Source organism: Passer domesticus, chromosome 1 (assembly GCF_036417665.1).
Source record: "Passer domesticus isolate bPasDom1 chromosome 1, bPasDom1.hap1, whole genome shotgun sequence".
Lineage (NCBI taxonomy): Eukaryota > Metazoa > Chordata > Aves > Passeriformes > Passeridae > Passer > Passer domesticus.
The window spans coordinates 32,945,716-32,973,656 of NC_087474.1; the positions used below are offsets into that span (position 1 = coordinate 32,945,716).

General features: G+C 46.4%; 4 protein-coding genes across 7 annotated transcripts in view; all 4 read right to left on the reverse strand.

Annotated features, from left to right (window-relative positions):
- Positions 1-21,976, reverse strand: part of HOXA3 (homeobox A3) — a 45,060-nt gene extending 23,084 nt beyond the window's left edge. For 2 of the 4 annotated variants that reach the window (XM_064412877.1, XM_064412862.1), the window contains exons 1-2: positions 21,836-21,976; positions 9,751-9,855 (exon numbers count right to left, since the gene is read on the reverse strand). The gene's annotated coding sequence lies outside the window, so the exon portion shown is untranslated. Of the gene's footprint in view, positions 1-9,750; positions 9,856-17,194; positions 17,290-21,835 lie in introns of those variants that run through there. The other 2 variants (XM_064412866.1, XM_064412895.1) reach the window with 2 other exon arrangements.
- Positions 11,325-13,755, reverse strand: HOXA5 (homeobox A5). Its single transcript, XM_064412924.1, has 2 exons — positions 12,949-13,755; positions 11,325-11,956 (listed from the first exon to the last, which is right to left on the reverse strand). The coding sequence occupies exons 1-2, from the start codon at positions 13,508-13,510 to the stop codon at positions 11,706-11,708; spliced, it is 813 nt and encodes a 270-aa protein (XP_064268994.1). The 5' UTR covers positions 13,511-13,755; the 3' UTR covers positions 11,325-11,705.
- On the reverse strand, positions 15,021-17,736 carry HOXA6 (homeobox A6). Its single transcript, XM_064412934.1, has 2 exons — positions 17,195-17,736; positions 15,021-15,900 (listed from the first exon to the last, which is right to left on the reverse strand). Exons 1-2 carry the CDS (start codon positions 17,628-17,630, stop codon positions 15,641-15,643), a joined length of 696 nt encoding a protein of 231 aa, XP_064269004.1. The 5' UTR covers positions 17,631-17,736; the 3' UTR covers positions 15,021-15,640.
- Positions 21,977-23,110: 1,134 nt separating the features above from the next.
- On the reverse strand, positions 23,111-26,490 carry HOXA7 (homeobox A7). The gene is made up of 2 exons (XM_064412948.1): positions 25,972-26,490; positions 23,111-24,926 (listed from the first exon to the last, which is right to left on the reverse strand). Exons 1-2 carry the CDS (start codon positions 26,345-26,347, stop codon positions 24,643-24,645), a joined length of 660 nt encoding a protein of 219 aa, XP_064269018.1. The 5' UTR covers positions 26,348-26,490; the 3' UTR covers positions 23,111-24,642.
- Positions 26,491-27,941: the final 1,451 nt, after the last annotated feature.

Below are 27,941 nucleotides of genomic sequence, written 5' to 3' on the forward strand. Positions count from 1 at the left end.
AATTACCGCGCGGGGCCGCGGACCCCGGATCAGGAAATGGAAGAGGGACGAGCGGCCGCAGGGCAGCTCCGCGCCCGCGGACCCTTCGCGGGGACCGCGCCTCCCCCACGGGCGGCGGCCGGCTGGAGAGGGAGCCCCGCGTCCGCTGCTCAGCAGCATCCCCGGCTCCTCCCGCCCGCCGGCCCGGGCCGCGTCCAGCAGTCGCGGTGTCAAGCGAGATAAAAGTAATCCGGCTTTGACAGTCTCCCACCCACCCCGCCCGCCCCAGCACTTTTTGTGTCTTCGTTCTCCCGTGGGAGAGTGTAGGAAGCAGGGCGAGGAAGCGGAGCGCAGCCCAGCTGCGTGATCCAGAGGGAGGCAGGCATTGCACAAGGCGTTGCACAACCCTTCCGAGCAAGCCCATCTCCAAGCGCCGGGGCTGCGCGCAGGCAGAGGGCGGCAGCGGCTGTCGGGCACAGGCCACCGGCCGCCCTCCAGGCTCTGTCCCCAGCGTCCCGCCGCTGCGGACCGCGGGCGGCAGCGAGCTCCTGGGACAGCCTTTTGCCCCTTTGAAGCTGGGCTAATTGGAGGAAAAGTTAGAACGAAGGTCGCGGGGAGGCCGAGGAGAGTTCTTGAGGGGCTAGCGGGGTGTGAGGCACAGAGAGAGCCTGAAAATAACGGGGAACAGAGGGGGAAGGGAGAGGGGAAGATGGACACGACGATATCAAACACTTCCTACCGGCGATTACAGGGCTCACTGCGAGCATCCCTCCCCACGGAGCAGAGCTTTCTGAACTACGAATTTAAGCCTGTTGGTTTGGTGTGTCTCGTTTGGGGTTTATTTTTTAATTTTCACTTGCATAAGAAATCACTAGCGCCTTCGCAGCTGTAGCTCGCAAACCCTGGTGTAGGAGGGAGAGGGCACTCGGGCACTTCTACGCTGCTAAAACTGAGACTGTTAACGGTATTTGCAGCTCAGGGGGAAACGAGGCAACCGCCCTGACCTTAGGTAATTGAAATTTGATGGTTAAACTAATTACGCTCTTATTCTAAGGGGAAAAAAAAATACTTATTGAACGTCAGCTAGTATGCCACATTTGGAGTAGGCGCGAACTTTTTCAGATTATTTTTTAATCTGTACAGGAAAGAATATAAACGGATAGAAATATTTACCACACCCTTAGAGAATATAATTGCTGAGTGGCTAAATCTCATCTACTGGTATGGGAAAATACTTCTAATATATCAAGCGAAAATATGATACAGTTTAGATCTTGCCTTCCTAAAGATATTACACTAACAGTTACCCTGGTTTAAATTCAGATTATTGTCTTTTGCAGTTTAATAGATAATGGATACATGCAATAAAATTCTATTTGAATATATATTCTATCTAACAAGACACACAGCGTATCGATTTATATTTTATCCACAGACACATAGGCACGCACATTGCATGCGGCTTGTAATATGTTAGAACATTTCCAGCACTTGGGTATACTGGGGTACTTATCTAAACAATCACTCATTTCCTCCTACTATCGAATGTCTAATTTGTAAAGAGAGTTAAAACACATTTACTTACTCATTTCCAACAGCACATCTATGGAACTCTAACTAGCGTAATAGATAAGTTTCTCTATTTACTCTGCGTGGAGAGGAAATGCGGTTACACACACGCGGTTACACACAGAGACAGCCGCAACTGCTCAACAGCACACATTTGATAGAAAAGGGGAGATTGTTTTATTTATATTCCAAACAACAAAACAACAGCAAACCCATTTCCTAAAAGAAAAAAAAGCTCCTGTCTGCATGACTGTTAAAAAATAAAATATCACCGAAGTCCACCACGAAAGCATTTTCCCGGTATAAAGAGATACATGCACACACAGAGACGCATACATACAAATACCTGCCGGCTAGCACCAGATGAATTACACTGGGGTATCGTAAATATTATCCTCGGCATAAGTCCTGAGGCTCTGTGGCCGGAGCACTACAGCGGGCGGCCGTGTTCCCACGCCACAGTAAAACACAACGAGAAGTGCTGTCTCGCTTTGTAAGATCAGCGCTATATTGGGAGAGTTGAGCGGGCTCTGCTTCATATTATTTACTGTGATTAGATCTCAAAGTTTCACCGTGCCCTTTGCTACAGCAGGGCTCTGGCGCTTGGTTGGAGAGAGAAGGACTCGGTTTTGTATACGAGTGTAAATCTGCAAGGTGACCTGAGCTGCCCAGCTCAAGTCTGGCTTTTTCGTGTGGTTCTCTTAGTCTGTGAAGATGTGCTGAGGCAGGACCTCCAAAAGGCCTGTTCCGTGTCTTTCTGGTTTTGTTATCATAAACAAGAACCCAGCCAAGACCACCAAGTGTTATCTTGCACACGGCCATTTCGACGTTTTACTGCAAGATTTATGGCTGTAATAAACAATCTCAAACCCTTTTTTCCCCCAGTACTTCCCTTTAACAAACTTGTACCATCACCCTAAGTTCTCAAAGAAAGAAAAGGATAGGATAAAATAGGCCAGTTCCCTTATTTTTTCCAGAAGGACTAAAGGCTCGATTTCACTGGAGAAGGAGACTTCAATCAATTAATAAAGAAGCGAGTTTCCTGGCCGAGGCTGGCCGAGAATGGGATGGGGAAGCACTGGAATTAAGTTGAGAGGGAGAGAGTAAATTTTCATGCACCAAGAAGAAGCAACTCAATACATACCGAAAGAGGGGGGGAAAGGGGATCCCTCTTTTTCTTGTGAAACAGTCAAGCATTCCTGTTACCCTCCACATACGCAGCTAAAACGTAATTACCACGAAAGAGAAAAGAATAATAACAATAGCAATAATAATAATAATGATAGTAGTAGTGTAATAATAATAATAATAATAATAATAATAATAATAATAATAATAATAATAATAATTCAAGTCAACCTCTTGCCGTGCTGGGCATCCTCCACCGAGAGCGGTAGGAGGAGGAAGAATCGCACTAGCAGCCTGGTTTGACTTTGATTTGAACCATTTTGAATATATTTAGTCCCAGCTTTCCCCTCTTGAATGCGAGGCTGTCCCAAGTTTCAAAGTGACCGAAAAGTGACACCGTGTGCATTTTGTTTCTTATTAATCTTACACATTGACAGTCTTTGTTAAATAACAAGGCGTGCCCTTCACCAGGCGACATTTTCATATTTGTTAGACGCGGTGACCTGAAGTTCACCTCGGCCTTGGACTTAGTTTTTCTAAAAGGTCTATAACAGTGTCTTTTAGATAGCAGGGTGCTTTGCCCAGGTCACTTCTTCTAAGGGAAAAATAAGAAAAAAATCGAGGGAAAATGTAAACGTTATGGAATGTATCGACTGTATTCCTTTCTTTGTTCCTGGGAATGATACAGCCCCGAGGCTGCTCCTGCCTCCGCGGATGAGAGCGTCCTTCCCGATGGGCGCTGCCGGGGCAATGTTGGCATTTTTGCCCCAAGTTCAGCATTTGATAAAAGCGGTGGCTTCCCTGGCACTGGGGCTCCTCTTAACAACGGGATGGTTGGCGGGGTTTGCTCACTCTGTCCTGGTGCGCTTAAATAAACACACGTAAAATGTGATTTGTGCCCGGATTTTAAATGAATGGTCTTTTGAGCAGACCTTCCACGCCAGAGAGCAGCGTGCTGAATGCAGAGAGTGAAAGGACAGAGAGAGTTCGTCTCAAATTATTAACTGTCCTGTTCTAGCCTGTTGGCTTTTTTTTTTTTTTTTTTTTTTTTTTTTGGGAGGGGGAGACAATTTAAACAATAATTGAAAAGAGTCAATATTTATGTAAGTCGCGGTTTCAACTTCTTTGAAATTATTCTCATTGATAATTTTATTCTAAACCAGGTTTAAACTATGGAATTCGGACCACTAATTGTTTTAGTGAGGAAGTAAATGGATTTCTGTCACCTACTCTTGAGTAAGCCGGTTATAGTAACAGCTTTCATTCTGGGTATATCAAAGACGCATTGTTATTCTTGGAAACAATCCGCCTGCTATTCTCTAACAAAATAGATATTTGGCTACGGTTTTTAGCTTGTTATCAGGCTTCACTCTTACACCAAATAAATAGTCTGGATGTGAAAGGTTATATACTATCTCCAGAGCGGGCAGGCTCCCTAAACGTGCAGTGCCAGGGCTCGCTACAAGTGAGCAGCAGCAACAACTTGTGAACAGCCTCTACACGCCGAGCAAACACTTGCATTACACACTTTCCAGGCTTCAGCAGGTACTTTAGGCACAATCTCCGATAATCACTTTGGCTAATCTGATATCTAACCTCTCGCGTACTTGTTCCCAAGATACAGCGCTCGCCTGCCACGATCCAGCTGTGTCTCTGGCAAATAATTCACGCGTACCAGTTACACAGAGGCCGGTGTAGGCTGCTGCCTTGGGGGTGGAAAGGCAGCAATGCGTGGTTGGGGGTGAGGTGCGCTCTTTCTCGGATTTCCTTGTCGCACTGTCCCCTCCTCCACACCTTTCAGGTCTGATTATGGCTATATTCGAATATCCTTTCCCTCTTCCACCGACCCCTCAGCCTTAAAATTTCAAGCTGAATCCCGTCTGCGATGATGTCCTCCAAAATGAAGTTGTTTGAGCAATATTGGCTAGTTGTCCCTGCAGACACGTCTAACCAAGGAGCTCAGGCTTTCACTCAGAGGCGGCACTGGGAACAAAAAAAATCCCAGCAATGTGGGAATCTCTCCGCGCTAAGAAATTCCACTAAACTTTTTCTTGGAAGGGTGAAGAGGGGTGGGTGGCAAGAGGAAAAACAACCCGTTCTACTCCAAATTTCGCTGGGAACTGCCGCCTCGGGTAATTCCAGAAGCCTGTGAGAACCCTCCAAATCACGGAGAGGTGCCGGGCGCCAGCTTCTCCGTAATATTTTCCATGGGTATCGCAACACGGCTTCACCGCTCCGCATTTTAAACGAGCTCCTTCGGACCAAACATATAGCCCGTATTATCTCCGGCATGTCCTGTTTAAGCACAGTTTAGCGGTCGCTACAGAAATGAGAGCAAAAACAAAGACGCGGCTAGGATCGATACACGCGTTAATAGCTTCGCTCCTATCTTATCTTCCTGCCATTTTGCAAAGTGAGAAGGCTTAACATTAAACCTCTTAGAGCAGGTTATTATATAATAAACAAGGGTGAGGCATTTTGCTACTTGACTTTTGGAGGAGGCAACATCAGTGGCTTCTGTGGGGGTAACACGCGTGTTTACCTGCCGCGGCTGAACCCGAGATATTCAGACGCAAATGTGTCTGATAATTCAAGATGAAATACAACGTGTATTACTCTTGAAAAGAGGAATTTTCTATCCTTTCCTTGGTAATTGAGGTCATTCAGCCAGTAGGGTTCACCTGGAGTCCATACTGTGATACACACGTAACTCAAAGCTATTTTATCTTTTGTGCTGATAGTCAAGATCTCGGCTATAACATTGACATCAAACTCTGTCTGGGCGAATGACTAAGAGTGGTGCAAAACGTAAACTTTTGACCCTCAACTTTTTGACCTGCAGTTGTAACGCCCTTAACCACAAAGATATACAAAAGCTATGCAGCTTCTTTTAGGAGTAAGAGACTCGCACTGTTTGTTTCAATACTTCTGCTTGTTTCCCCCAGCTTTCTAAGGGCGCTCTTTTTGGTTGTTGCCTTTTTTTTTTCCTTCTTCTTGCTGCTGAGAAATCGGATACTTTTGCATTTTTCATTGTTTTTTTCTTTTCCTTAATCTCTCAGCTTTGTAAAATGCTGTTAGATCAGTTTGCACAGCCTTTCGGCAGCGTTGGAGGGAAGCCTGTTACTCAAAGGCGCTATATGGTTACAATTGCAGGTGAAATGCCGGGTAAGTTCCGGGCGTGAGGTTGGAAGGAATGGAGCGACGAGCGTTGCGGGAAAAGCTGCAGCTCTCTGCTGAAGGGTTTTAGTCATTTCTCCTTGATTTAAACATAAAGAAACAAGTCTAATTGTTTGCGAAGCCTTGTCTAGGCAAACGAGTTGACTGTGAACTTGGTCTAAAGCGAGCTCTGCTGGTGATTCCTAGGGTGTGCAGATTTATCTTTTCTGCATTTACTTAACCTGGCAGTGAACTGCACGGGCTGCCATTTATTATCCGGAGACAGACTTCACCTCAAGCAAGGACTGTTCCACAAAATTGCAATAATTACCCAATAACCTTCATAGCAAATATTATTATTGAAAAGACATTTTTTGGGGGGAGGGGATATAGAAAAGATTCCTTTTGCATGTTATAAGGCAAAATCCATGCAAATTTTACACGGTCTCTGTGTCAGATTTGAAATTGTTTGTGCGCATAGCTGCAGGAACATGTGACCAGGGTGGTCCATGAGTATTTGCCTTACAGAGAGACATTAGTGAAGATGCTTTAATTTGAAAGGGATAATATTTTCAAAGATGACCAGAAGACTGTGGGAACTGTGGTTTTCCGCTCTAGCTAGTAACCCTAGCCTCAAATCGGGAAGATTTTGAGGGCAGAAAGAGAAAGGACTAAGAAAGCCAACGACATCTTAACTTGGTCAGGAGATTTACTTGTGTCTGCATTAAATGCGTCAAATCTGTATTTACGGGGAGGGAAAACGCATTGCTCCCGTATTCAGCGTTAGAAATCGAAACCTCCTGATCCCCCCCTCATGATCAGTTCCATTCGATTTCCCATGGAGCAGATTGCAAACTCCTCTATTGTCACCTTTCCACAGATACACACTTATTACATTTAAGGAAATGGCAGAATAATAATTTCCCTCTTCTGAAATTAGGGCGTTTGCATGGTTTAGCCAGGGCTGCAGAGCTGTAATTTACGGATGACTTTCCATTGGATTGTTACACTCCTGGTTTAGAGAAAGTTAAGTCTTGCAAAGTCACCAGTTCCACACATTAAGAGAGCTGCCTAATCTTTAATTGGTTTTACACTTAGACATGAGACACTACACGCAAGTATTCCTTTCAAAGGATTAAGTAAACTGTATTTCAAATAGCAGAATGCAACTTGACATTCCTAAAATAGAAAAAGTCTTGCACTTATTAATCCCCCAAACTCAGAAAAATAACGTGTGCAGATAAAACCTCTCTCCTGATTCCCAGGTATAATTTCCCATTACATTTTCCCTCGGAAAACAATTCGGACCTGGGACTATTTTAGCAGAGTTCGGCAGTCTGGGCTCGTTTGAATTTCAAATTTCAAAGCGTATTAGGAAATCTTAACGCATTTCTGTGTTTGAATAGTTTCAACTGTGATGCTTAATACGGGGCAGGACCAGAAACAGGGTGAAGTTGTCATTTCTAGCTAACTTTCTTTTGTTGCTAGTGTTTTTTGCAGTACAGGCAGGTTCATAAGCTTCTGGACTTAGGGATATTTTTCTTTTTCATAGTTCTTGAACGACTGTACATTGCTTTGTGTGGGATATGGTCCAGAAGCCACATCCAAAAATGTGGAAAATACACAGTAGCAAATCTTTTCACTCTAGGCAATGAAAAATTACAACCCAGGATGATATCCAGGATCCTAAAATATTAGTCCAACGGGCGTCCTTGCGTGCTTGTGTATTAGCCAGTTAATTCAAATAGCGCAGTGTTGTTGTTAAATACTGAGTAATCACGAGCTGTTTGTGTCTAGTATAATTCCCGTCTACAAGCAAAGGGTTTTCTTTGGAAAGAGACCTATATATAAATGAAGACCAAACTTTTAAGGGTTTTTCATGCCTTGCCTCAAACTATAAAATTTTATGGCGTATAGTATAATATAATACACGCCTATCATACACAACTTTCTGATATTCCTATTGACGAAAATGTGTCAACTAGAGTACTATAAAATCTCCAGCTGTTTAAAAGGAAATGATTTTCGAATGCGCATTTGGATATGCTTTTTTTAAAGCCTTTCTCATTTTTTTAATATGAAATATATGCAGATGTGTTTGTTTAGTGCTGACAGGAAGGATCGACAGACACAAAGGCATCAGACTCTATTTACCTTCCGCAAGGGTTGTCTTTAAATATTAAATGTTTTTAAGACTGAGCTCTTTGGGGTGAACCTACATTAGATACTACCTTTTCTTTAAAGCTAAAGACAAATAAATTAAAAATAGGAATCAGTCAGCAATATGCAGACCTTGCAGAGGTACACAACAACCTTACCCTCCTAAAACCCTGCACCTTTCTCCCATTTTCGCTCACAGTAGCCAAACCAGCCTAAACCACAACATTCAAATGGCATAGCAATAGCGAAATAAAACAAAGCCCATCTCTCACATCAAACCACTCCATTCTTTCGCAAACCCAACTTTATGACACATAAAAGAAAACAATGCAATCTGCTGAACCAATGTTACTCCAAACCTGTGCAGAGAAAGAGATACCCATAGCTGGTTTGGAGAAAGAGAGAGAGAGAGAGAGATAGATAATAGGCAATTCTCAGAATTCTACCATAGTCCCTGACTAGTCTGTTTATACCCCCCGAGATCACTCGCCAAAGTAACAGCTCTGAGGATAAGGATCAGGCCTTAATGTTACCCAGAGAAAGATAGAGTTCCTTTCACCCTTTCATTCAAGTCCTGGAAATTCAAAGACTGAAGTTAAATCCGGCCATAAAGTTTATTGCTGAGTAATCACACTCTAGTGAGAACAGTCCACTTAAATAAAAAGAATGTTGAAGTAAACACGCAGCTGGGGCCTACCCCACAATGGCAGCCAGCAATATAAGGCAGAAAGGGAGAGAGCAGAGCTAGGGGGATATTTACAATCTTCAATAAACCAAGCCCGTATTTCATAATTTGCAGCACTCTAATGACCTGTAGTCTCTTGTATTAATGCTACAAGTTACAGTCAATTGGTTCGCTTAAAAAAAAAAAAAAAAGGAAGTCACAGGAACATATATATGTGTACACACGTACACACCCTTTGTGTACATGAATACACCAATATTAGACACATATATGCATCTGCACGGCTTTACACAGAAGTACAAACTGATTTGTACATGCAGTCACACATGCATATAATTTAAATACATTTCTATTTATGCAGTTACGTATGGAACCGGGAAAAAGTTATAGCAGCGTTATAAATGCGCGTCCCCAAAACACACCACGCACTCGCAGATGTACATATACACACAGCTAAAGCTTTCTGCACAACCCAATGCAGAAAATACGTATCTAAGCACTCCAGTACAGTCTGTGCCATTTTAATACTGGCTCTGATGTGCAACATATTTCACCAATCCAAAGATTATTACCATATCATCACGCCTCCAACTCTATCATGCCTACATAAGATACTGCCCAGATAATATCAAGCCCAATCTATTTTGTTTCCCACTTTTTTTAATCGCCTGCAGTAACTACTCTTTGCTAAACAAAACCTCTCCAAACTTGGAGAGTCTATTGGAGCAAAGGAAGTAATTATCTTCTGCGGTAGTCAAAGTGATTAAAGCTAGGCCCCAAAATCCATCTCTGCCAAAGTCGCTTATTGTGGTTTACTTTGATTTGATCGTTAAAATAGAGAGCTAGCTGCTGCGAGTGAAGGGATGGGGGGAGGTATTTGCAGCGCAACCTGGATCATTAGTGCTTGATCCTGCCTCTCGGGCTCGGTGGGACCGTCCTGAAAACCTCCAGGCGGAGAGGAAGGGAAAGAGAAAGAGAAAGAAAGAGAGAGGCGAGAGGCAGCGAGAGCGAGCAGGAGCCTCGGCTTCCCCACTGTACAAATAAACTTTAAGGAACTTGTGCACAAAACTTACCTTTGACTTGCAAGGAGCCATTTTTCACATAGTACTGAGAACTTGTGGTTTGGATACTTCTGTCCCTAAACCTGACAATTTGAATGGCCAGGAGGCACACGTAGCCTGCAAAAGAGTCAAATGAAGTCCAGCGTCAGTGAGATTATATGTTATGTGGTATATAATGTTGGATGTCAACTCCCCAAAACCATAAAACTTACTTTAATGGCACCACGTGACTTTTTATAGCCAGTGAGCCTATCTGTCTGTGCTATGGATGATTTTACGATCTAATTCATAGACAAAACCCTATTCATTTGGCACCCAAATGTCATATAGCCGGAACTGGGGCTTATAAAGTTTACTGTTTTATAACTTTTAAGGGAAGGCATCAATGTAACCAGTCAGTAAATGTGCAAATCTTTAGTTGCTCTTAGAAGCTCAGAAGAGTTAACCATTCAAGCTCTGATGGGGTAAGTAACATTACGTTTATAGCAAAATAATTCTAGCAAAGAAAACCAAAAATCTTTAAAGGGTGAAGAGTGGGAATGTGGCTAGAGAGGGTTACTAATAGGCGCAGAGAGCTTGGACATGGCTGTCCTAAAACATACTTAATGAAACCACAGGAGAAATTCTAGAGCGATGCAAACACACCCTGGAGTTCGCAGCGTATTTTAACAAAGCACATGTTTTGGGGTTTGGGTTGTGGTTTGGTTTTTGGTTTTTTTTTTTTTTCCTTTTTTTTTTCTTTTTTTTGGGTGGTGGTGGTTTGTTTTGGTTTGTTTTTTTTTTTTTCTTTTTCTTTTTCTTTTTCTTTTTCTTTTTTTTTTATTTTTTTTAATTTTAACCATCAGCAAACAGTTAACAGTTGATTCAGCCACAAAGGGTGTTGATTGTGGTCCTGCGATGCAGTTTTCCACCTAGCGAGAAACAAGTAAGGAAGAACTTATGGTCAAACTTTCAATTAAAAATACTGGTAGCGGACAATTGCAGCATCCACCATATGCAACGTGCAGTAGGAGCCAGGTAAAATATTATAACAAACTCTGCACGGGTTAATTTTTTTTTTCTTTTTCAGAGGCAAATCAGGAAGCACAACTTCTTGCTTTGCACAAATCAGATCACAAAAACTTTACAATAGAAAGTTTATTTTTTTGTTGATTTCCAGTCAGTTTTTTTTTTAAAAACAAATAATAATAATAATAATAATTAAAAAAAAAAGCTGATCACAGTTTGCTCAAACAGCCAGACTTTGACTATATTTGTAACTTTGTTCACAAAAAACATACATCACAGAAGCTGCGCTTAATAAGAGCCACTTCTAAGAGTTCGTGCAAAGAGTCATATACAAAGGCACAGCAAGGACATACTGCTTGGAATCACAGTTTTCGTCACAGATTCACTATTCACTACACGTAGGACAAGTTCAGTTGATTTCATCATTTCACCTCTACAACAGCATTAATTACACAGGAATTATATAGGTAGTTTGAATAAAAATATTTTTAACAGCTTGGAGCTATACAGACATTAACACTTGACCACACATGCACAGTTAAGCAGGTTGAGTGCAACACATAACATTTTACTAAACCGGGGGAGGGTTTCCTTTCTCTCTCTCCTTTTTTTTTTTACTTCTTTTTTTTCCCTTTTTGTTCTTTTTTGTTTAGTTTTGTTTTGTTTTAACAGTTACTTCAAGTAACACAGCTCGCTTCTTATAAATAAGTTAAAACATCTATTATTTTTTTCAAGACAAAGCCATTCAAGACAAAGAAATGTACGATAAAAGCAGATCTACTTATACACGCGAGAGAATGGTAATAAACAGGCTCATGATTAAAAGATTAATAAGGGCGACAAGAACAGGGTTTCTTCACAGAAGTAACACAAGGAAGTTTTAGAAAGTCAACTTAGTACTGACATGAGACGACGCAGGGTCAGCTAATACTGCTCAGTACTTTTAATTGATCAAATGCTTAGGGACGGAATGCCCCTCCTGCAGCTGCCATGCTCATACTTTTCAGCTTATTATCCTTTTTCCATTTCATTCTCCTGTTTTGGAACCAGATCTTTATTTGTCTCTCTGAGAGGCAAAGAGCATGTGCTATTTCAATCCTTCTTCTGCGGGTCAGGTATCTATTGAAGTGAAATTCCTTTTCGAGCTCCAAGGTCTGATAGCGGGTGTAAGCAGTCCGAGCCCTTTTCCCTTCTGGTCCCCCTATGTTGTCTGGAAGAGAAAAGTACATGATTTAGATTCTCAGCAGCCTCTCGGAGCCTTCGTGTCTCATTGCAGCTACCAGCAGCCAGGACCGTTATTCTCAGTCCTGCTTGGTTTTGTTTCTGGTTTGGATAAACGCTCAACAAGTTTCCCCCTCCAGCCCCTCTTAGGAAAGGCTTGGGGGAGGGGGATTTGGTAGTCTCGGTAAGTTTTCGCTTGGATTTGCGATTCGATTTTTTCTAATTTAATTTTTTTTTCAGTTTCTTTTTTTTTTCTTTTTAATAAGATTAGTTCTCCCCCATGCCTCCCCCAGATAAGCTGATTTGGAGGATGTCTCTGCTGATAGCTGGGTTTTCAGAGCTGAGAGAGCAAAGCTGAAGCGTGCAGCCTTTTCCCACGGCTGAGCTGGGGAAGGGCTCTGGGAGGCAGCGAGCCTCCGGCCGCTCTCCCAGCAGCGAGGGCAGGGCAGGTACCCGGGGCTGAAAGTTGCTTTGCTCCCCCGCGCCCCTCGAGCCCTCTACCCCGAGTTTGGGGCGACTCGCCCTGCCCCCTCCCCCACGGCTTCCCAGCAGTGAAAACTGCCCTTCTCGCCCTTTGCTATTCTCTTTTTAATACGTCTAAGCAAAATAAATGGGGTCAGCCGCGCCGTTCCCACTGGAAGATCCCCCATTCAGAGGAGAGCCGGGAGCAGCCTCTGCTCCCGATCTCCCTTCGGCAAGGCGCCTTCTACTCCCCCCGCCGGCGCTGGGAGCCAGGCGGGCGGTGTTTTCGGGGCCGAGAGGGTTTTTTTTGGTTTTTTTTTTTTTTCCCTTTCCGGGGGGACTCGCCCAGAGAAGGGAGCGTGCTTCCCTGCGAGCAGAGTTGTGGTGTGAGCGGAGACTGCCCGCTCTCACGCCCTCCTCTCCCCCTCTCCCCGACCTTGCTCGGCGCAGCCACCCGGTTTACATTAAATCCTCCTTTTCCTCCAGAGAAATAAAGAAAGAACAGGGTATTTGCTTTACCATGACTTATGTGCAGTTTTCGCATCCAGGGGTAGATCTGGGGCTGTGAAGGCTGGGCTGTGCTTTGGTCGGTCGGGGCACTTGCCTGCTCGCTGCTTGCTGGAGTGTCTTCCTCAGTCCCAGACGAGGTGCCAACCCCGTCTCTGCTGATGTGCGTGTTGCTGCTGGAATTGGACGAAGTGCTGGTGGAGTTGGCGAGGGAGTTTTTCACCCCGTGGTGACTCTCGCTGACAGGCGAACCGGCCACGGCGGTGCAGGGCAGAGGGTCAGGGGGAGGCGAGTGGGAAGACGTCGCGGGCTGGTTGTACCTGGGCTCTGTCGAGGCAGAGGTGGTGTTGGCCGGGTAACTGCGGGGTCTCTCATTGGCACCAAAGTGAGTGGAAGCAGAGCGCCCGACGCTGAGGTCCATGCCATTGTAGCCGTATCCGTACCTGCCGGAGTGCATGCTGGCGGAGTCCCTGTATTGCTCGCTCACCGAGCTGTGATCTCCATAATTATGTAACTGGTAGTCCGGGCCATTTGGATAGCGACCGCAAAATGAGTTTACAAAATAAGAGCTCATTTGTTTTTTGATATGTGTGCTTGATTTGTGGCTCTTGGTCGTTTTGTGCGTCTATAGCACCCTTGCACAATTTATGATGAATTATGGAAATGACTGGGACATGTACTTGGTTCCCTCCTACGTAGGCACCCAAATATGGGGTACGGCTTCACATCACGTGCTTTTGTTGTCCAGTCGTAAATCCTGCCTGATGACCTCTAGAGGTAAACTCGTGCACTGGTGGGGGAGCTGGGAGGGCGCGGGCGGCCCGGGGCGCGCCTCCCGTGCGCGCCGCCGCCGCCGCCGCCCGCCCGTCCGCCGGCCTCCAGCGCCACCCGCTGGCGGCGCGGGGGATGGCGGCGGCTGCGCGGGGTCGGCCCGGGGTGACGGCCCCCGACGGCGGCGCGGAGCGGCGCGGAGCGGCGCGGAGCCGAGCGCGGCTGGCCGCCGCCGGCTGCGGCACCGGCGGCGGGGCTGCGGGGCCGGCGGGCATTGCTCCTGCCGGCCGGCCGCCGGGGAGCCGGGCGGGCAGGGAGCGCTCCGCTTTGTGCCTGCCTTCTCCTCCGTGCCGGGCTCTTTTACACCGGTGCTCAAATCCCACACGATCCGTTCTCGGATGCTGGCGAGGCTTATGTCCCTTCTACATATACATAGATATATAATTTCCCCCACACTTATCCCCGTGCCGGAGCTTTCGAGAGGCAGCCGGGTCGTGCCGATGTGAAATGGCAGATATCTATTAAAGATGAATATCGTGCAGCGTTTTTTTCCGATTAGGGGGTCAGATTCCAGGCGACTTTACGGCTGCTGTTATTTCATCGCCTCTCGGAGAGAAAAAAATCCTCTAAATGCGGTGGTAGCCATTTTGCATTATATTCTCCAGATTTGGCTTTTAAAACATTTAGAGTGGTAGCCCAAATTGCGCTGCCTTCCAAACAAAAGAGCCTCGATGCGTATACAAGTGCATTTGTACACAGCTTCACATACACGCAATGTAATATAGAGATATAACGTATATATTAATCAATATTTTTTCTGCGCTTATTTTACTTTTACAAGTCTCGAAGTGGGAGCATTTTATGGCAGCTATTTTTCTTCAAAGTATCAATTTATTTTTTTTTTCCAGTGCTAAGTAATGCGAATGTGAATTAAGATACCGCAGAAGCAGGAAAGAAAATCCCCAAGTTAATAAGACCTTTTCTTCAAATAAGAAAGAGAGGAAGGAAGGAAGGAAATAAGGAAGGAAGGAAGAAAGAAAGAGAGAGAGAAAGAAAGAGAGATAAAAGGAAAAAAGATCGATCTAAGCTCACGAAGCCCCAAGAAATGTAGTCCATAATTCAAAGCCCCTTCAGTGCAGAGCTGAGCTCACCAAAACCTTAGCGTAAGCTCAACGGGAACCACAGAAAATTGCCCGCTTCAAAACCTCTTCCCTCGCCTCCCCTGAAGTTTAACGCCGAGTTTTTACTTTAATACTATAGTGCAGACTAAGCAGTTTAGCGGCTTTAAAAAAAAAATCTCCCTGCAATTCATCTTCGCTTTAACTGAAAGTTTATACACAGGGATTTATACAACGTTTTTAAAAGAAATTTTCTTCCATGTGCTCTTTAAATATCCTATACATAGCTAAAACTTTTTTTTCCCTTGCGGATCATAAACTCCCAAACACAGAATAACGAGATGGCCCGCCGTAACGGGAGCCAGCAAAAACATAAACCAAATATTTTCTAAAATCTCTTGTCTTTCTACAATATAAGCATTTCTAATTAAAAAAAAAAAGATAAAAAATAATTTGCTTATCTTTTCTCACACAAGCACACCAGGGACACCCACCCACTCACCCATTTGAGATGCTAATGTCAAACATTTAAAATTCTGGGCCAATTCGCTAATGCTTTAACCGACGCCATATACGCTTTAGGAAGGTGGTTACATACATACATGCCTGTAGCTCGAAAGCTGGGGCTTCCACATATATTAGAGTAAGTCACAGATGATTGCAAATATACATCTTTTAACCAAGCCTTTTGGAGATTAATAGACTGTGACAAACCTATAGGATTTCAGTAGCAGAAGGAACACAAGGTAAATAATAATAATAATAGTAGTAGTAAGCGCTAAGGAAAGGCCTGGTAGCGTTTATTAAACGTGGTTCTACTCCCCTGACTTTTCCTCTGTTTCTTCGCTGCTGGGCTGTGTGGAATTTATGAATTTGTTTTCCTTTTTCCATTTCATCCGCCTGTTTTGAAACCATATTTTAATCTGGCGTTCAGTAAGGCAGAGAGCGTTTGCAATCTCAATACGTCGTCTTCGGGTTAAGTATCTGTTAAAATGAAATTCCTTCTCTAACTCTAGCGTTTGGTATCTGGTGTAAGTTTGCCTCCCTCGTCTCCCATGTGTTCCATATACTGTACCTGTAGAAGTAAAGACAAAACGATCGCATTGGACAGGGCCCAGTGATTTCAGACCAGAAAGAGCGATTAGTATATTCTGCCTCCTTTTGCAGGCACAATCACGGGGAGTGGGGGAAGCTGCTCTGGTTTCCTGGAGGCTCTTTTTTTTTTTTTTTTTTTTTTTAATTCTCTCTTTTCCTTTTCTCCTGCCTGACGAGCTGTAAATGCAGATGTGCGGTGTGCTTACGGTGGCGGGGTAAGTGGGGTACAAAGAGGCTTTAAGGCGGACCTAGGGAAGGTGCAGGAGGTAGCACGGGGCAGAGGCTGCTCTGTGCGCACACACAGGCACAGGCACACGTGTGCTACCCGGGAAGCCCCACGCATGTTCTGTGCGTGTGTGTGTGCACGCACATGCGGCTGTGTTGACACAAACACACAGCCATTGCCATGGCTGGGACTGCAGAAGGTCTCTAAGTATAATTATAGACATCAGCTAAAGATCATAGGAGAGCGTTTTGCCATTTGCTCCGGAATTTATTGCTCTTGAATGCAAAGCAGCATCGGAATGGTCTTGCTAAAAGTTTAATTTTCAAAGAAAGGAGTGAGACCTACCCTGCAGCAAACATAAACTCGGGAGGATGGGAGAAAAGGCGAGTCATTAGCAAACACTTGAAGTAAACGTTTAAATTTGGGATTGTAAAAAATAAATGTCACCCCAGTACAACCCTCCCACTCCACCCCCACCCCCCATTCCCCCAGCACCACTCCTGTACAGAATAGTTCAATTATGCGAAGTTCACTCCTAAGCCTGGAAAAATTCGCGATGCCATGGAAGTGCGCCCACGGCCCCAGAAACGTGCTCTCAATATCCAATACTCACAGGCTAATGAGCTGGGGGAGGGGGGCGAGGAGGAATGTACCACAAATGCTTTGGATCCTCACTACAGAGGGCATATTCCATGCATCGCTCTCTGACAATGAAGAAGTAGAGCAGAGGCTTTGGGATGGCTTTAAGAGAGTGATAAAAGTGCTTTGTTCCTTTTTAATTTTTTCCCCCTACTTTCCAAGGATTCCCCTGTAACTTTCACCAGTAAACCTACATACTGGGATCTTGGCCACCATTCCCTGGGTGCCAACGTGCCAGGTCTAAACCTGCGAAGGTTTCATGTTACATATTGCCCTGCAGGAACCATGTTTCTCCAGCAATCTGGACTTTATCTAGCCAAAAAAAAAAAAAAAAGAAAAGAAAAAAAAAAAAAAAGAAACTTTTCCTTTTCCTCCCCTCTCCGCCCTTGGCTGCACCGAGATGCCTTACCAGCGCAGGAGTTCATCCGCTGCATCCAGGGGTAAACAGGGCTCGTGTACTTCCGGTCGGTGCCTTCGTCATTTATAATTTTGGCTTGGCCGCCGCTGGTTTTGTACTGTTGATCGGGAGAAAAGTGCAGGTAGTCCCCGGGCCCCCTCTGTTTGCCACTGCCGGAAGGAGAGGCGCTACTAATGTCCTTGTCCGAATAAAAACAAGAGGCTCCGTACTCATAGGAAGCCCGACTGCAAGCAATGACGGTGTTGGACTGTTGGTAGAAACAAGGTGAGGTGTAAGTCTTGTCCTGCAGGCTGCTTGCCCCGTACGAAGCCGGAAAATGCCTGAGAGCATCATAGCCCGCCGGGTACAGGGGGATCTGCCCGAGGAAGGAGTCCTGGCCCCCGGGCAGGCTCCCCGGGAAAGTGGGATTCACAAAATAGGAACTCATTTGCTCTCCCCCTCTCCCGGACCGTGATTTGTTGTGTATTAGTACATCTGGCGATAACTATTAGGAGTCATCGAAGTGGTTTGTTTCTGGATGGCCGAGCGCCAAAAGCGACAGCAGAAAATAGGAGCAGCTGACGGCGGGGCGGCCAATGGGAGCGCGCGCGGCGCCCGCTCCCCCGGGGCCGCCGCCACCGCGCCGCCAAGTTACCGGCAGCCCCGGCCCCGCCGCGCCCCCGCGCCCGCCGCGCCGCGCCGCGCAGCCCGCGGGACCGGCCGCGCCCCCCCGCGGCACCGCCCCCACGCGGGAAAACAGCCCCGCGATGACAACAACAGCAGCAGCAGCAGCAGCGATAATTCCCGGCAGCGCGGGCGGTGCGAGAGCGGGCAGCGGGGACACCCCACCCCCGGCCGCCGAGGGGTGGGTGGGGGGGCGCCCCTAAAAGTTGGAGGCCCCGCGGCCAGCGAGTCGCGCAACCCCGTGGGAAGGGTGGGCGAACCGCCCCCGGCTCCCCGGCGGAGGGAAGGAGGAGGGAGGGAGGGAAGGAGACGGCGGCGGAGGATGCTGCGAAGGGAAACTTTGGAGCGGAGGGAGCACGTGAAAGGGGGAGCGGAGCGCCGCGCAGCGTGGGGGGCGCCCGGCCTCTCTCTATTTTGCCGTCGCGATACCACAACTGCATCCAAGAACATTTTTAAGCTATTCTAAAACGTATTTATTTATCCATTCAGTCGAAAATTGCCCCTCCACTAAGGCTTCCCTTTGGAGCTCAGGGAGCCCGCCCCAGCGCCGAATCCAGCTTTTGTGAGAGAGGCTAACGCGTCCTGCAGTGGAAGAGGTCTCGTATCTTAATGAACATCCCCCATAATTAGGAGGTTGGGACGGTGGCCTTCTGGGGAGTGGGATTTTTGATTTGCACCAAGTGCCCGAGGAGGCCTCGGGAAGCGCCGCCTGGGCTCCAGGAGCCCCCCGGCAGCCCAGATGAAGTTCCATGTGTCTCTTCTCCCCAAGTCTACCCTCCTCCCGCCAGAGTAGAGCCGAGGGCATCAAACATTCAAATTCAAAAACGAGCCAGTAGAACTATTCCTAATTAATACGACCCCACTAATGAGTCAGCAGAAGCCAATCGGTTTCGTTGTTGCTCCGAATAATTTCATTAAACGTGGATTTGCGTCTTTAAGAGGGGAAGAACAATACCCGAAACAAACATTTCCACCTTCATTTTTCAATATGGCAGTTACCCCATAGCGGAAATATAATTCTTGGCCCAGGGCTCGGACAGTAACTGTTCTGATGAAATTCGCTGATGCGGGTTTAATTCAGCCGTAACCCTGCAGTTCCTGCAGATAACATGAGGCTGTTCATTCCAATATGTGTTTACTCATAATCCGTGCCCATTACAACAGATTGAATGGACTAATTTTAAACGCGCTCTGTCACGTAAAGTGACATTCGTACGAGCAGCGCTTCCTAAAGCAGCTTTCAAAGGAGAGTTTTGTTGTTGTTGGGAGACTATTTGTCTCATTTCCGGGGGCAGATTACGATACCTATAAAACAGTAGTGAGTTAAAACATCGCCCCACAATAGTTTGTATTGTTTGCAGTCTCAGCTGGACTTTCACATTCAGATGTTGATTGCCTTCGGGTTTTTTTTCAACTTCCTTAACCTCTTCAGCCCAGCTAATCAACAAACACACCTGGCAGAATTACAGCCCACTAGCTGCGTGCTTTGAGAGGTCATTTCAGAAACATGTATTTCCTGAAAAGCAGATTTCTCCGGAAAAATAAGGGTTTTTTTACTCTGTGAGAATAGAGTTTAAAAAGGAGGAAACACCAGCAAGCAAGCACTCATACACAGCATGCTAAACGCGAAAAGTCTTTTAAAAGAACATATTTTTTCGCCAGTTTAAGTCAGAACGAAAACACACCATGAAAAAAAGAATACTCGGGACAAACAAACCGCACCGGCCTTACTTCCAAAAAGTTGTGGGCAGACGATCTTTTGTTTGAATCCATCACACAAAGACCAAAACAAAATTTAAAATAAAAATCTCTCCAGGCTTAGTTATATTTACGTTTTGTAGCATGGGTTAGAGTCTGATTTTTTTTCCCCCTCCATTTCTTTTTGTTTCTTTCTCGTTTTTCAAGTTACTGTTTGCATCCAAACCAAGTTGTGAAAGCCCGACGGCAGGCAGCGAAAATATTTATTCGCCGATCCCGTAACACGAAAAGGAATGAAATCTGCACATTTGCCTGACTGGGTCGTGTTCGAGTAGTTACAGTGACAGCCAAGCAATCTGCACCGCAATCTCTGCTTCAGTCACATTCAGGCGTCCTTTCCGCTCCTCCCCCTACCCCAGAAAAACCCGAATCACAATAATCTGCTGCCCCCCAAGTCTGCCGAAGAAATGTCCGGCCTGGACACATTTCACAGCAGTTTTCCTTCACCATTCCCGCCCCCACTCTGGAAAGCAGAAAGAAAGCCAGCCGCTGCGTTTTGCCACAGCAACAAAGTCACACTTGGCGATACCTGTGTATTTCATAGCCCGTTTATTTGTTTTCGTAATTCCACGCACCCCCAGCACCTCCTGCACAGCACATTTCGCCTTCCTCCTCCCGCCGCAAACGCGTCCGTGACCCCAGCCACTTTCGGATACAGGTGCGGGAGTAGTTACCCTCTTAAGCTTAAAAGCCTCCTTCTCTTCGTATATAAAACCACTTTCAAATCATTCTCGTGCTCGCCAGCGTCATCAAAACCAACCTTTAACTAATAGCTCCTAATCCAAACAGTTTGGGCAAGGCGGACCGTTGTTTAGACTGGCGGGGTACAGAGAGCCTGGCCGGGGGGACGCGGGCGGCTCCTCCCCAGCCGGCTCCCACCGTGGTAACTTGCAGTTGACACACACCGAGCTAGAATCGGAGGGCAAGGGGAGTGGGCAGAGCCGGTCCTGCCGGAATATTTTGCCCGGGAGCGAGCTCCGATTCTCCCATAGAAAAAGATAGGCCGCAATTTTTTTTATATTTTTTTTCCTCTTGGTCTTTTATTTGGGCTCCCCCGAGCAGCGCAGGCTGGCTGCTGTTCCAGGGGCTGCGGGGGCCGCTCCACTCGGCGCCCGCCTCCGCCATCCCGCCACGCCGTGGCAGCACTGAGCACCCGCGACCCGCAATAAATAATCGGCGCTCACTGCAGCTCCAGTCCGGCGGATACCGCAATGCAATGCAAATGCAGTGCTTTATCAGCCCGGCGGCACAGGCACAGCCGGGGCCGCCGTTTAGAGCCCTCCGAGTCGCTCTTTCGCCGTGAGGAGGCGGGAGCGGAGCCGGGCGGCGGCGGCGGGGGGTCCCGGGGCCGCCGTGCGCGGGTGCTCGCTGCCCCCCGCCGGCGCACCCCGCGGGGCACCGGCCCGCCGGCCGCCGCTCCCCCGCCCCAGCGCCGCACCGTAACAGTCACAACAAGGAGAGAAAGGGGGGGGAAGCTCCGTCTCCGGCGCTGAAACGGGCTCAGCCGCCGCCAAGCCCGCTCCGCGCACCCGAGGCGCGCCAGCCGCGAAGCGCCGGCAGCGGACCCGCTGCGGGGCAAGGGATTTGTGCAGGCAGCGCTTGGTCTCATAGAGAAAACCTGAGACACACTCGCGCCGCTTCCCCCCATCTAGAAAGAACCTCCCGGACATGGCAGAGAAGCTAGGAGACATTGTGCTGTTTGGTTGGTTTTTTTGTTTTTTTTTTTTTTTTTTTTTTTTTTTTTTTTTTTTTTTTAATAGTAAAAAAATAAATCACATCTCAATTTCATCAACCGCAAATGAAATTTAAGCTAATGAGCTAATGCTGCGAATTAGTATTAAAAAATGTTTGGGGATATCACTTTTTTTTTTTCCCCTGGTGCTGGAAAAAAAAAAAAAAATCCCCTCCACTGATGCTGTAAAACTGAATTATTAGAAAATAACCTGAACGTCACAACATACCCCTGCCAAATGCAAAAAGAAATCAACTTCGAGAAAAAAAAAATCCACCGTTTCCTTGCTAAATCACAGAAAATAAACATTTTATTTAGGCATATTTTTGCATGCACTGCCTAAGTTAAAATCAACTGAGCTGCAGCCATCTCTATTTTTGGCCGGTAACATTTCCATTTGGTTTAATTGCACATGTCTAATATTTAAACGTATTAAACCATTTTTCCCTGCTTACAGTAGTGTCATATACATTTCTCACCTTTTAGGTTCTGGCTCACAGGAGCCCCTGCGACTTTGACAGCTGTCGCTTTGGCTGCACAGGAGACGAATCGCCCTCCTTTTGGTGCCAGAAGAAGCAGGAAATTAGCCAGGTTGCAAGTTGAAAATCTGCCACGCCAGTGCTTTGAATCCAATATGCCACACCTTCCAGCGGGGGAACTGGAAATTGCCATCCCGGATCTGTGTTCTAGGCGGCTGCTTATGCCGAACCTCAGCACACTTTGTTCACTATTGCCTTACAAAGAACAAATGAAATGGGGATTGAAAGCCAGAGAGATCCGAAGCAGGACAGAGCTCAGCAAAAGAATGCGGCTCTATTCTCGCAAGGGAAATTATAAAAAAGTTCATGTTCACGGTTACCATCCACATGACCGACAACGACCAATGGAAAAACCGAACAACTCATAAAGTTGTATTGCAAAGTTGTAAATTTTCATAAACAACAACGGATTTATGGCCTTTTCCTCATCACTAAGAAGAGGCAGGTCTTAGAGAGGCGCCATCTTACCACAGAGGCAGCCCTGGAGTTTTTTAAAAGACCTGGACTTTGTACTAATTTTATTAAAATTACAATTAGTGCGTTGACCAGGAATGGAGTGTAGTAGAAAAAAGGGAACTTCAGCGCAAATAACGTTCCAGGTCTTACCTGTATTTATGCGGCCGAATAAAAGGACTTTTCAGGTTCGATTTTTTTTTTTAATTTTAATTATTAAAAAAAAATACAAGGGTGGGGGGGCAAATACTGATATTACGTGGTACCTGGCAAAAATAAGATGTTTTCTAAAGCGGGGCAGTTTCCCCCCATTTTCGTGCTACCGTGATGCCCCCTGGCCCCCGAAAGCCGCACACACAAACCACACATGTACCCGATCAGATCCATTTACACTTGGAAGTTTCGTCTTTCACTTTCTGTTCATTACAAAATATTCTTTCTCTGCATGCGATTTCGACTTGATCGCCGATCGTCTGGACTGGGGTAATGACTGCAAGAGGACACGGGAACACGGTGGAAGGAAGCTCTCCCATAAAGGAGGCTTTCCGCTTTATTAATCAACAACGCTAGGGAAAAAAATCATGAAGTCGAGATAGAGATATTGACTGATTCCTATCAATTCATCACCTTGGGTTTTTTTCTCGCCCCCCCCTTTCTGATTACCGAAAGAAAAACTGTTTAGATGGTCTAATTTCTTTATTAGTCTATGTAATATATTTTTTGTTGCTTCCCTCGAACTGGTTCCTTAATAAAGAAATGCAATTCATTGTCAACAAGCATATTTATTTTCTGTGTAACATAAAACACATTTATCGTGGGAGATAGTTGAACACGGTATCACTTCCAAAGAGAGTTCACAGACATTTTTTTTCCCACTTCCAATACTTACACGGCATATCCAAATGTTCACAACGAACACACCGAAACACATTGTAACATACAATTTGTGAATAAACTTTAGCCAAACCTTCAAGACGGATTTATACAGAGTTCTTAACAATACATCATGCTACAAAGTTTCCAAATTAATTACATACTTCCCAATTTATGACATGATCTTACAAATGAGGTTCAAGACGAATATAAATGACAAAAAAAAAAAATTACAATATCTGCTATTGTAGGAAAATTCATGGTATTACATATTAACACGTTCAGATAATCAGGACAAACAGTTTGTGGATTTTTTTTTTTAAGGTGGTTACATGATAATTTAAATTCACTTTTCAAAGAACACTTTCCGCTATATTAAGTAAGATCAACGTAGAATAAGAAAACGGCCTTTAGCAGAAGCAGCTGAAGGTAGAAGCCAACGGGAGATATTAAACCGCTTTGTACAATATTGGCGTGTGTTTGCTTCCTCTCTCGAAATAGCAAAGAATCGAGAACAAAGATATATTGCAGCATATGGTTTTCATTTATAATTGCTTTGGAATAAATATATTATTTTAAATTTAAATATATTCAGACTTTTCGGTACCAAATTCTATACCAAAGCTATTGATGCGTGCTTTTCGAACGACTACACTTACATGTCTAAAAGCATTTTGCGATTCACATTAGTAACCTTGTAACATCCTTTTGACTACTAAAATACAGTATACTTTCGAAGATAGGTAGGCAGAGCAAGATATATAGGTAGGTAGTCTGGAAAATAGGTAGTACAAATAATTGCTGTAGATTGTAGTGGTTTGTGGAACATTTTCCCCCCCTTATTTGCTGTTTAACCTTTTGTTAGTGTAGCTGTTACTTAAGATACTTTTCTAACAACAATTAAAAAAAAAAAAAAAAAGAAAACAAAAAGAGAAGTGCAGAGCTACTTATTCAAAATTAGGTAGTTTTTCTTAATGTGAGCCTAATGCACTTTTCCCCTTACGCATGATTGGGACTATGGAGTCAGGTAGTTACTTCGGAAGGTCACGGTTTACTATCTGTGCAAGCAGCAGTTCTCCCACTGAAATGTCCCCTGAAGAACCCACCCAGGTTTGGGTTAATGAAGATTAAAAAAAAAAAACCAAGCTGATTGCAAGATGCTCTTAGGAGATATTACCGAAAGGTTCGGCACAGGGCAGGTCTGGGGAGTATGGGAGAGTGGAGAGAAGGCTGGAAAACCAACCCAAGAAATGTTTTCATGTTTGCAAACGCTTGCTTTCAAGATGATCATTAAAGGGAACTGATTTAATTTTTAATAAAAAGTCTCTCTTTTTTTTTTTTCCTTTCTCCTTTAAAGGGAGCTTTTCCAACTGTCATGTGCACACACTATTTTAAGAGATCACTTCCTCGAGTGGGACTCCTTAGTCCTCCTCCTCTTCGTCTTCCTCCACTTTCTCGACAGAGGCTGCTGCTGACGTGGGCTCGTTGGGAGCCGGGGTGCTGGAGCTCTCCTCCTTGTGCTCCTTCTTCCACTTCATCCTCCGGTTTTGGAACCAGATTTTGATCTGCCTCTCCGTCAGGCAGAGGGCATGGGCGATCTCTATCCTTCGCCGCCGAGTCAGATAACGATTGAAGTGGAATTCCTTCTCCAGCTCCAGAGTCTGGTAGCGGGTGTAGGTCTGGCGCCCTCGCTTCCTATCTGGACCTGAAAACAGGCACACACACATACACGGCCAGGAGTTAGACAAGAAGAGGAGTGGAAAGTTTTCTATTTTTATTTTTCTTATTGATATTTAAATTTAAAAAAACAAACAAACAAACACACAAACAAAAAAGTGGCCGAGCCAGAGTGAACGATCCCCTTCTTCGACTTCCACCCGCCCCCCCACTTTGCCCTAACAAAGACATTTCAGCCACACGACCTGCCCTGCTCAGGCAGGGCAAAAATTAAGTTGCTCGAGACCTAGAAAAAGTGAAGAGAAAGCGTTCAGGAGAGGAGGTGGGGGAGGAAATTGCTTTTGGGAGGAGGAACTTTTCCCCCAGGCGATGTATTTCCCTAAAACCTTCCAGACTTTCACGTTTCGCAAGGGGAAATAAAAAGCTGGAAGGCCGGGCTGTATTTATTTTATTTTAATGTCGTGGGCTCCCCCCACCCATCCCGCCTGGATCGTAAACAATACATAGCATTTAGCTCCAGAAGAGAGCTCTCCTTTTTCACACAGGCTCTCGTGCCCCAGTGCCCCCCTCCCCCCCTCCGTTTTCCTGTTTAGTACATTTCTATAGATTCTTATCTCCGTGGAAAGGGCAGGGGGGACGAGAGTGGCAACGCGAGCTGGCAAAGTCCTCGACACGCCGTCCCTCGCTCCCAAGCGCCTCTGTCCCCTCCGCCTCGCCCGGCGAGCGGGATTTTGTTGGGGTTTTTTTTCCCCCCCAACTTCGACAAGAGGGCAGGGGAGACGCTTTATCCGTGGGGAGCCCGCAGCCAACTCTCCGCTTTTTCACAGCAAACAGCGCAAATCAACTCAATGCTAAAATTCCATAGCAAATGGAGTTAAATAAATTTACGAGGCTAGAACCCATTAATTGGGCAATAAAAAGTTTTATGATACTCATTTACATACAATGCCACGGGCTTTCTACGCAATGGCGCCTCGGCTATAATTAAAACCATAAAGGCTGTGCTGACAGTAATCCTGGCGACACGCTTTGCCTGGCTGCCACGGCTCCGAGCCCTCTCCGCTCGCCCCTACCTGAAGACCTCATCCAGGGGTATATCCGGAAATTAGGCTCAGCCTGGTTGTGCAGGTTGCTTTCCTCCGCTTTCTCACAGCTGGGTTTGGTTAGCTCATTGCAGAGGACGGGAATGTTCTGATCAAAAGAGGAACAATGCAGGTTGTAGGCATCAGAGCCCAGGCTGTATCCGGAAGAGAACGGGCTTTGATATATGGTACTGTTCACATTGTACAAGCCGGGCATGGAGGAGGCGAAGGCACCCGCGCCTGGTCCATAGCCGCTTCTCTGGGAGTTGCTTGCAAAGGAGCAAGAAGTAGGCTCCGCATTTTGGAAAAGAGAAGCCCCCGCCGTATATTTGCTAAAAAGCGCATTCACATAATACGAAGAGCTCATAATTTTGACCTGTGATTTGTTGTCCGGCAGGCTTCAGTGTCGGTTTTACGAGGTAGCGTGATATATGATAACATTACACCCCCAGATTTACACCAAACCCCATTTTCTTTTGGACCGAGCTGCCCGCAGCACGTGACCGGTCATGTGACGCCGCCCGCCAATCCCCGCCCGCCTCACAGGTGGTGCCGGCCGGGGCCCGACGGTGCCCGGCCATGGACGGGCTGGGCCCGCGGCCGCCGCCGCGCCCGGCAGCGCCCTCCAGCCGCCCCCCAGGCACCGCCGCCGCCGCCCGCCCGGCCCCCGGGCGCACCGCACCCCGCCTGCTCGCCGCCGGACCGGGGGGCGCCGGGAGAAATCAAATGTGAACGCTCTGAGTGCGTACGTGTGTGGCTGTCCATGCGCGTCAGGTCTGAGGGAGGCGGCTCCTCGCCCCCCCCCCCCCCCGCCTCTGCCCCGCGTTGTTTCCGCGTAGTGGCAAGAAGCAGGAGGTAACCCTGTGCCACAGGGCTTGCCAGGCAGCCCGCTCCGCTGCCGAGCCTTGGGAAGCAAGGCGCTTCCCCCGATGGGGGGCAAAAAATCACAGTCGCCCTCCCCGGGAAAGGAAAGGAGGAAAAACCCCAAAAAAACCACCCCAAAAACCACCAAACCCCCAAACAAACAACGACATCCAGCTAAACAAAAAACTCCCACCCAACAACAGAACGCACAAAAAACCCTTACCACCCACCGCAAATAATGGCCAAAAAAAAAAAAAAAAAAGACTCAACTTTCTGAATGTCTCAAAAAATAAAAAGGGAATAAATCGAAACTCCATAGCTGGAGAAATCGCCTGCGAATGGCTCCAAATCGCCGCCCCTGTTTAGTGCCCGAGTTACCTTTCCGCCCCCATACCTTGCAGTCCGGAGCGTCAGGCGGCTGCGGAGCGCTCGCATGACGGGCAGAGCTGCTGCTGCTTTTCTAAACCCTGGGGTCCCCAACAATGCGAATGGCTCTCCATTGAGGATGCTGCTCCGTGCCCTTCCTTTAAACGGATCGTAAAATGAGTTTCCTTCCCTCAGACAGGGAGTCCTGGTAAAGACAGCTTTTACTGCCTGCCTGTATTGCACATCATAAACTGGAAGAAGCACAATGGAATTGCCCCGGAAATTCTCCTTTCAATTATAGTTTGGTGCCCCGTGTACAAAGACTTTCTCACCAGTTAAAATTGTTCTTGCCGATATTTCGCACGGACCCTAAACTTTGTGTTTTGTAAACGTGGAGCACCCTCTCCCCCCCTGCACACCTCCAGCGCGCACCCGCGCACCCTTTGGCACCCTTTATGCGCGGTCATTGCGGCCCCGTGAACACAGGTTACTGACAGAAGCAAGTCAATTCTTGAAAGCCAGATCCCTGAGATACTGGTGCTTCAGAGCGTGCAGATGTGGTGGATGTGTGTAAATGTTTGCCAAGTGTTAAGTGTGTGAAAACGCGGTTATTATTCGCAGGCATAAGGGAGAAGCCGCCGAGAGAGCCCCTTCGGTTATTTCTTCCAATTCACCAATATTAGACAATATCCCTGCGGTCGCAATCGCCGTGCGGGAACTTGCCGGCAGAA